This window comes from Phaethon lepturus, unplaced genomic scaffold, assembly GCF_000687285.1.
Source record: "Phaethon lepturus isolate BGI_N335 unplaced genomic scaffold, ASM68728v1 scaffold3874, whole genome shotgun sequence".
Classification (NCBI taxonomy): domain Eukaryota; kingdom Metazoa; phylum Chordata; class Aves; order Phaethontiformes; family Phaethontidae; genus Phaethon; species Phaethon lepturus.
Window position 1 is genome coordinate 71720 of NW_010535324.1, and position 10416 is coordinate 82135.

General features: G+C 40.1%; 1 protein-coding gene across 1 annotated transcript in view; it reads right to left on the reverse strand.

The window, feature by feature from the left end:
• LOC104619765 (diacylglycerol kinase iota-like) overlaps positions 1-7799 on the reverse strand; it is a gene marked incomplete at its 3' end in the record, with an annotated part of 78446 nt that extends 70647 nt beyond the window's left edge. Inside the window, exons 1-2 of the mRNA XM_010285764.1 lie at positions 7706-7799; positions 187-247 (exon numbers count right to left, since the gene is read on the reverse strand). Coding sequence (XP_010284066.1) covers positions 187-247; positions 7706-7799 — 155 coding nt within the window. The remainder of the gene's footprint in view (positions 1-186; positions 248-7705) is intronic.
• Between the last annotated feature and the right edge of the window lie 2617 nt (positions 7800-10416).

A 10416-nucleotide genomic window follows, 5' to 3' on the forward strand; every position in this document is an offset into this window, starting at 1 on the left:
TGAACCGCAGACCAGAACCGTTACCAGCAGAAGTGCAGTGCTGTGTGTACAGCTGGCAAAGAGTCCACACACCAACACATCTACATCAGCAACAGGGAAGAGAGGGGTAATCCACTGCTTCCACATTTCGCAAAAAGTACCTAATTGACAAAGTTAATATGACCACAAGACCCGTCCTTGCCTCACAGCAGGTTGTCATGACAAGTCCACAGGCAATACTGCTTGCCAACGCCCAGGCTGTCGAGCCCTGAAGTGATACGGAAAGGTTAAGAAAAGTTCCAACAGAGAAAAATCCACAGGGGAGGCAACTGCAACTCCCCAGCAGGATCCTCGCAATTACAGGTGAGTAACTTCTGTAAAGCAAATACCACGCTAAAGCTCTTGCACAGGTACAGCGCTAGGCAGCAAAGGATGAAAAAAAAATCTCTTATGTGGAAAAGCAAAACAGACGGAAATAAAAAAAAAGTTAAATACTCTTGCCATCCTTTCACCCCAGTATTTTCTTCAGTACTCTCTCTGTTCCCTGAAATCAATTGGGATGCCCACTCCTCCATAACACATAGAGACCAGCAGCAACCTTGCTGGGAACAAGAGATCAGATCCTCAACTGGCAAATATGATGTCAATCTGGACTGCAGTGAAGCAATACTGTATTCTATCACTTCAGGCATTATCCATAAATCAGTTGCTATTAACTGACTAACAGTAACATACTAAATCAATTATTTAAAAGTAATACCAAGCAAGGACTGAGAAAAAAAGAAAAAAAAAAAAAAGCACTTTCAGGGAAAGTTAAAAAGAACAAGAAAAACCTCCCCAATTCCCATTGTTGTTGGGAAGCACAGAAACAGATAACTTCTATATATAGTGGGAGCTAATAAAACATTATAACCCACAGAAAAAAAGTACAGAACACAAACACTTTGTTTACCTGACAAAATTGCAGTGATTCAACTTAAATGAATTTTTTGACTACTTCAGTCTCACTAGTACAAATCAGAATGTGGAAATTACTTCCTCTTAATAATGTTTTATTGTGATTGAGGTCAAATCTGTGCCCCTCTAACTTAAGGTAACCTAGAAAAAACTGCTACAGAAGTTGTAGGTGCTCTGAAGCCGTTCAGTTCCTGCTGGTGTGTAAATCAAGTGTAAACTTCCCACTTCAGTAAAGGTCTAAGAAAAACATAACAGTTAACTGTGTATAATAATAAAAATTGCACAATCTACCATGCAATGAATACTAACTCAGATTCTGATGGGTCTTCCAGAACCTCCACCTATTCTGTTATTCTGATTGTTTTGGTTTTTTAAGGCCTCTGGTTGCAAAGAGCAATACTGAAACCACAGCCCATCCATAATGCAGCAACACCTGCCTGAATTTGCAGAGAAACTGATGCAGTAATTTTGGTTATAAAAGGGTCATGACTCAAATGTCAATGACATTACTTCAACACTGTTGACAATGCACTGCTAATCAAAGCATACAGGAGAGATGAGGATGAATACCTACGCAGCCTATTTGAGTGACTGCTCATTTTGAGTAGGCTTTTAAAACAACATTGCTGGTAGCAGCAATACTGTAAGCTTAATTTTCTTGACAAGTCGGGATTCAAGTTTCCAAAGTTGAGAAATGCTGCATTAACTGATGAAGACTGTAATTCCATCTGCAGGAACACAATGAGTTTGAACTTTGCTCTTGTGGTCTAGCATGTCACTAGAAACCTTTGCTGGATTAACAAAAGTAGTACATGCAGTTGAGAGTGCATTACCTCAACAACAAAATGTTTGAGGATCCTTTCCACAACCAGCAGCAGAAAAACAAAGAACAACCGAAACTTGAAAGAAACTATTTGTTCTACCTTATGACCTAATTTATAATCCCAAAATATACCATCAACTAAAGTAACAGTTTATTTGTAACTTCGCTTTAAGATCATCAGTAACAAATACATCTTTACAGCACTATAAAATGTGAAATTTTGTTTCTATAGAGTTGTTCATATTGTAGATTCTAAAATGTGTTATAAAGCAGGGAGTAAGCCAGCATTATGTAGATATGAACCAAAAGACATATCTTCCTCAGCCATAATTTGTTCCCACAGAGCTCTGGATCTCAATCAGCTTTGGTCAGAGCAGCTAATGTTTTCAACAGATGCTGAGGATTAGGATTTTTTTTTTTTCTTTTAAAACAAATAGAAGGAAATTGCCATCATATCTCATCCAAATGACTGCATCCTAAATTTAGAGCAGTATCTTAACCTTCTAATCTGTACAAGACCTTGCTCTGGGATCACATTCACTTTATGTGTCCATCTTCACTGGCTTGAAATTCAAATGAGAAGGGAAAGCACTAACAAATGTTTTCTGATAAGTATTTCTAGGGAATATCTATGAGGAGAAGGGTGGAAATTTTGTCTCACTAACGTTACCTTCTTCCAAAAGCCACCTGCAAATGAACTTCCTATTGACCTGATCACCCCTAATTGTACAGCTCACCAATGTCATCTCTCCTCATAATTTCATCTGACAGGAAAACACTCGAGAAAATGAGGCCAGAGTCTATACAGAAGGAACCAGACTAACAAGAAACTTGCAGAAAAAGTAGGTTGCCCAGAAGTGAGAGGTCTGTCGCAGGTGCCCTGAGCTTCTCCCTGTAGTTCCCACATTTAGGAATTTCCTCTGTTGCACTGAAGACCAAGAGGTAAGTCTGTTGCTAGTCCCACCAGATGGAATATTTCACCCCAGACACCTACACACCCTTATTTTCTCATAATTTTTAATAGCTGCCTGATGCTGAAGTAAATGCAAGTATGCTTGCCATCTTTGGTTCAGCTCCATATGTGATGTCCTACATTCAGGGAGCTCAAAGTGAAATTATGTTAACCTCCCTTCACTGGCAAGGTTCAGAGAGGCAAAACGTGACTTTGTCAATGTGGCAGTGTAAGAAAAGGAATCAGATGGAAACAAAATTAAAGCCACTGCTGAATCCAAAGCCACCTCTGTGTTGTCATTTTACTATTTATAGGTGACATATCGTGCAGGTATCTTGTCAGATTTTAGGTTTAATTATCTGCACTCCTCCTTTGACACTCTGGCAGGGGACATTCTCATTATTCCAAACAGGTTTTAATATTTGAAATTGGAGAGTTTTCTGAAGGTTGTGACAGAAATGAACAAAGTTCAGATGCAGAATAAATAGGAACAGCTATTCAAGTGGAGAGAGAAAGAGAGGATGTTTTTAAAATCAGAACAGGTATTTGAGTCAGAAGTGGAAACAATTTGGTGATTTGTAAGGGGAAGTAAGAGGATATATAATGTTAAACACCTTTGAGTGAACCAGGTTTCACCTAAGACAATAGGAACATTACCATCGACAGGGACTGGATTAGTGTTTTATCCCTCAACTTCGGTAACTGTGTTAAAACCAGTAGTTTCCTGTGCCACTAGTTAAGCCTTTTTAACCATATTCTTTACTTTGCCTTTTGTGCATTCAACCTTTCCATGCACTATTCATGGCACCAAGTACGTTATAAAGTATTTTATTAGTCTTTTGCAGTAAATAATTAAAATATAAGATATATATCAAGCCTTAGAATTCACAGTATTAGAATTATATTTAAATATTCATTTATAGGATTGTGTCTCTCATGCTAAATGGATACCAATATTGACCTACAGAAAAAAGTGTCTGCACAGTTACTGGCTTCCTTTGACACTAAACAATACAAAAAAAATTAAGTCATTTGGACATAAATAAATTTTGCGTCAGGAAATCTATGAGCATAATGAATTAGAAAAATGTTTTAGATTACCTTGTTCATCTAGAAGCTGAAGTAGAACTAATACTTTCAATACATCTTCAGGGATTTATCTTGTCTAGCTATGACTTTCAAGTAATGAGAGTCCATCACTTCCCTTGGGAATCTAACCCACAGACTACAAAACATCTGGGACAAATTCCTGGCTGTGGTAAACTGGTCTAGTTCCATTGGCTTCAGGGTAGCTAGAAGGATTTTCACCAGCTGATATATTGTTACAGGACTACAGAGCAAAGCAAAGTCAAATGTCATCCATTTTTTATAACTGTCCACCTCATTTAACACAATAACTCTTAAAAGATTTCAGCACCGTAGGCATCTTTGTTTAAAACGCTTAAACAGGAGAGAAAATGCTAACCAATAAACAAAGGACCTTTAAGATTCCAAAGCCATTTCCCCACGTTTCCATGGAAATGGGGACCTCGCTCCTTAACCAAGATGACATTAACGATCAGGTGCCCGGAGTCACACAAAAGAGAAAGACGACAGAAATTACCAGCTACTCAACAGTGTGTCAATCTGGAGCACAACCTCCCCAGTTAGGGGTAGGGCTTGATATCCCTTTTACAATCGCAAAGCTTGGGCAGAAACAGCGCGCTCAGTGTCAGAACAGAGAAGGGTTGCTGCCTTATTTTTAAACTGGCTTGCTAACTAAGTTTGCTAACTATAGAACTAAAACAACTAAAACAATGTCATCATCATCTGAGGGAGGAAGAGAAGGAGGAGGAGAAAGAAAGGGCAGCTTTAATAAAAGCAACACTATAAATGTGTTGCCACACTCCAGCCCCCTCGCAATGTGTCTGTATCTCGGTTTTATCTAGCCCTGCCACCCATTGCTGGGGACTGGAAAGGATCACTCTAGATTGCTGTGTTTGCAATTATCACCATTACAGCATGAGCTGAAACCGAAAATCAAGGCTGTACTGAGCTAGGAAAGTATACTGCAAATGAAAGACCCTGCTGCTAAGAGCTGTTGGTGTAACAGTGAGTGGAAAGGAAGCAGAGGCATGAAAATTACTTGTCCAGGTTCAGCCTTTGCCATGGCCAAGACGAGAGAAGCCAGGTTCCCCCAAGACCTCCATCGCATCCCCAGCCACTGGATAGCGCTGCCTCTGTACTGGGCTGAGAAGACTTCCAACCTGGCAGATCTGAACTGCAGATGACTTAAGACCTACCCCGTTCTTTGTTCATTTGTGTCAAAATGTCCTGACTCTCCATTTGCCCTAAATGCAATGTCATCACTTTTCACTGAGCAGAGCTAGAGCTTTTGAAAGGATTCAAATGAAGAATGTGCAAGATCAGTTTGCACAGCACCCATCCAAAGGGGAGGACCTGGGCAAAGAAACATCACCCACCACACAGGTGCTGAACTATCAAGGAAAGAATCCCCCATACTTTGACCAGAGAAATCCTTCTGTGTGCCTTGAGATCCAAGGGAGGAAAAAAGCACTACATAGGGTAATTCATACCTCCATGTCACACACACAGGTGTACATTTAGCAGAGAAAATATCTGCCAAATTACTATTTTTCAGGACATCAAAAGGATACCAAAACCCAGTATCCTCTGATTATTCCTACACAAATTTTTTTACTTTGGATCCTCCTGTTCAATGCTGCTCAAAACATAGATCTCCTGAGATGTCACTGGGACCAACCTTTGGGAACTGGTGCTGAACCTTGTGATTTTTAATACAGGATGAATATCAGTAAAGTGAAATTAAAATTGTGTCTGTAAGCAGGCTTGCCAAACAGAAGTTACATTGTGGAGACGAAAAATCAGACGTAATTTATTAGTATGGTCTTCTAGGCATGCAAGGCATAGAGAGGCTGCATAAAGAAAATAAAAAGTACGTTCCCTGTCTCCTCACAAATCTAGATCCATAAAAGAGTGGTTCCAAGCTAGTCCACAAAGTGGACCAGTCTGGGGTCCTTCACACCATGACAACACATGAAGTCAAACGCTGAAGATCTGGGGCAGTAGGTCTAGAAGTTTGAAATTTTTTTGTCAATTCTGTACAAAAGCATGGGCCCCGCCTCAGATGAGCTCAGGGCACCAGAAGGTAGAAGGAATGCCAAAGGCAATCTTTCACATAGATTAGAATAAAAGACTAGCAAACATTCAAGAGTTTTTAGGTTTGTTTGAACATGAAAGTCTCGGCAGACTTCACTGTGAGCCAGAAACAGAAAATATATGCAAAAGAAATACCTTATATACAGAATTTCCCAAATGCTGCAGTTATTCTACATATTAATCTGGAAACAGTTATACAACAAGCCATTAATATATGTATTCTGAACAATTATAAAGAGATGGAATTCAAACAACAAGAATAGTTTTCAGAGTAATGTGCATTATATTTGCATACGGTACTACCTGCAACAAAAATGTTCAGGTGAAAAAGTAAATGTGGGTGACTCATTTTACGGTTGTGGTGTTTTCCTTCTTTTTATTTGAAATATGGTCAAGTCAAAAACCTCCACAGAGGTCCAAGCACTATTCTGATTCTGGATCGACTGTCATGCAAGTGATCAGCTTGTAGCCTAGTCACACCAACAGTAAACTAACTGTATGACGTTGAAATGAGACTCTCAAGACACTTTGATGAAATGGAGTACTTAATGCAGAGGAAAAGAACGGTTGATTTGTTTTGGTTTAGACCATACTAATCAAAAGCAGCAGTGCTTTGCCAACTCGGGCTCCAAAACTCAGATTTACATAAAGACCAGGACTAGAAATAATTTTATGTTTTGAGTAAACTCAATGAAGATACAAAATGTAAACACTAAACACAATCTGTGATATTGATTACAGTAAATATATGAATCATGGTGCTGTATCTACATGTCAATATATTTTATACTGGGATTGCCTTTGAAGTTAGTATACCTGTAAATCGATTAAAATTTAACCAGCTGAGTATAACAACAATCAACTTATTTGGCTTTTGCCACATTTAGTATTTCAGCATCCTCCAGCATTTATTGATTTTTCTAATAGTGTCACCATGATAGAGAAACAATATTTTGACTTTCAGAAATTAAAATGGAAACAAAATTATACTGGTGGCTTGTTCAACTCCCTACAAAAACTCAAGAGTACTGAAGGAAATCAAAGCTAGACTCTCAGACCATTACCTGAAGCCAGAAGACCCACACGTTCTTTTCCATGTCTGTTAGTGTTTATTGGTAACAGAGCACTGTGTTAACCTACCAACTTAAAGAAAGCTGATGGATGGTGTTTGCATCTTCTCTAAACAGTACATAAAGGGAACAAATGGAGACATTTCACTGAAGCAGGCAAGACCAAGCACAATGTGACAAAAGATAGAGAGTGGGTGTAAAAACAACTTCTCCTTTCCTGTTCTTTAACTTTTCTCTCCCCTGTGGTTCTGTATGCATTAATTTTAGTAAAGGCTTGGGACTGTATTCTGGTACAAGATATATTGAGAGGATTTTAAAACCCCATATAAGTAACAAAACAAAAAAAATACCATATCAATTATCAATTTCCATATCAATTTTAAAAAGCAAGTAAAAGCAAAATGACCATTACTCTGGAACAGTCTTTGGGGTAAAAATTAGAAACACACAGTCCACTATGGTAATCAGATAGCACAGTTATGAGTGTGGAGCATTAAAGTAACAGAAAAGACCAAGCTGCTGATGATATTCTTGTCAATTGTGTTTGGAAGACAGGATTTGAGCTACCAGAGCAAGGGCCCAAATATCAAAGCAGTAAAGACTTTTTTCAAAATAAGTTACTCATCTTTGCATCAAACTTAGTTTAACTAACTGTTTTTTGAAAGCCACTGGACGAACACCTCTCAAGAATTAATCAAGTCTATGCTGCAGCATGCTGCTGCCTATCAAGATGCCAGAGCTTACTCTGGCACTGGAGGACGTACGGATGCGTTAGCACGATGCTCTGGCTCGGCAGGCTGGCACCTGTACCCTGGACCAGCTGCTCGCGTCTCTGCATCGCGCCGTGCCACGGGGCATACACACACCACCCGCGGTGCATCCAGCCGCTGAGAAATCTTGGCATGACCGGCAGAAATGGGCATTCCATTTACTGCTCTGTTCCCCAAAGAGACTAGTCCTTGCTGTGAAGGCAGCTCTCTTGAAAGGGTGCAGAAAGCACCTCCCTCCCCTGCCCAAGCTCACTCAAGTGCATCTAAGCGGGAGCGCAGGGCTGGTAATGAGGAACAGAAAGAGGATGCTACAGCACTGGGCAGACCAAAAAGTGACCTCTTCTGGTTGCTGCTATCTGTGCCACCATTATAAAATGGCTTAAAAAAAATAATAATTTCAAAATATTTAACTTCAATGACACTACTGTAATGTAAACAAGATAAAATAAAATCAGGACCCATCAGACAAGCCATACTGAGAAAAACGACAGCTTTTGCTGTATCAAACTCAATTATTCATAAGGCCAGACAAAAGTTCCTAGTCTAAGGCCCTGTTTTTAATTGTCTATGGGCTGCACTATCCTCTAAACACACAGGCTGAATTTGCTTATGATGGGTCACTGCCTCAGGACGATGAGGGTTTTTTCAGTTTTACCGAAAATACTGTAGCTATAACCAAAAACAAAGTCAGAAGAAAACATAATTTATTCAGTGTTTAAAACATTCAGGAACCTTTGATCTATTTTTTTGTAGCAATAACTTACATTTGTCAGAAGACAGAGGACTCTGTGACAGACAAGCACCTTTTATAGCCCTTACGAAATTCCACTTGACCCTGCCCAGGAGGTAAACCTTTGCAATTTCTTGTGTCTCACATGCCTTCCAAAGTTTGCTCTGAATTAAATAGCTGAACTGCCCAAAGACCTGTACTGAGGTTGACAAGGCCTTTCCCTATAGCTGTCAGTCTAGGCTACTAAATCCGGGTCCAGATGAAATGAAATTAAGGAGCTTGTCACTGCTCAACTGCCCATAATCCTAGTCACATCCAGACAGCACGGAAGACAACAACCTTTTATAAAGATGTGTTGAGATACCAGCTCACATGGGAAAAAAACTTGGGCATACCAAGAACTAAAACCCAACAGGAGGAAAAATCTAGGACTGGAATTTAAAGTGGGACACTGGGAATGAGGATTATGGCTAATGGAGGTAGGGAAATCAGAAACACTTAGTAAGGCTGCTTGTCCAAGGCAGACACTCGGTGTTCCTGTATTCCCAGTTCATAAACGGGGCCAGCACAGCATTCAGGATCAGACAGGACCACTGCAAAGACTGTTCATGAAACACTGGGCATCTGTGCTGTGGTGAAGACCAGAAAGAAAAAGAAAAAAACCCAAAAAACAGTAAGTCCATCGATAATTCCTTCATCATTGCATGGCCTGAATAATGCCATGAGAAACAATAAGGAGAAAACAAAATATTGAATTGCTTCTTGTTCAAAGACGCTGTGCACAGAGGGAAGCAGGAATTCTGTGGAAAAACAGTGTGCAACTGTGTAATTAAAGACTGAATCATAATGCATATGCGCAAGCGGGTGGGAAAATTAACATCCTGGCATTTCCTAACTTTTGCATGTTTGATTTTGCAGTCCTGATAGCACTCTTTTTCCTTAGGGCATTATACTGTGTCCAGTATGTAAACAAACGCTCGAGGCTGTAATTCAGCATTGTGCTTCCCAAATCAACCAGTTGCACCCTGCTGAAGCATTTCCTTGCAGGTGCAGGCATCAGCTGGTGCACTTGCATCACTGCAAGGGTGGCAGGCACCCGGCGTACTGCTACGGGGGAGAATGCCCAAACCCAAACCAGTTTTATCCTCACTCTATAGAAATACCCTGAAACAGAACTCTAAGAACAGGTCCATTTCTGCAAGTGAAGGATTGACAAGAAAACTAATAAATACAGGGCAAACAGTAGGTGTTGCAGAAATAGCCCTTAAAAGAAGATCGTAGCTAGTGCACAAAGACAAGTGCTCACAAGCAACTTACAGCAACTCAGATGAAGGGAACCCAGAGAAGTCAGTCGCTAAGGGAGTAAGTTCCAACACAAGCTGTCAAAGGGTTGTTGCAGCATCAGTGAGGGGGTGGAGGAAGAAAAAAGAAAAATCTCAACAGTGTCTCCTTTTAAGGGACTTAGATTGGCTGCAGGCACCTAACCCAAATCACAGGCCACATTCCAGTATTCCAGTTCAGGCAAGCTCTCCACCTTCCTCCCATAACTCCAGCCTGCCAATAAAACATGTGATAATGAATAATCAGATTCCAATAGTCTGGGTTTTGCCACTTGAAGCACTATGTGGGCAGTTCAGAGGCTGTCGATATGCATTGTTTCCTCTTCTTGCAGAGATATGCTTTCGGTTTAAATTATTCCACCTCAAAGCCAATGCAGTGACTCAAGGACTCCAGGGGCTGACTGTATTGTATTCACTTCCAGAAGAAAGAAAGAAAGAAAGGAGGAAGGTCACATTTTACATTTGGATTGCCTATAGAAATGCTTGCAATTTTTGCAGTTGTCTGATATTAAGCATTATTTAATAACAAGTGAACAATGATTTTGTTACATAGCACGTTTTGTAATTTTCACCTCCTCTGCCTGTGCACTGAATGCATGTGGAGGAGCAGGGGGA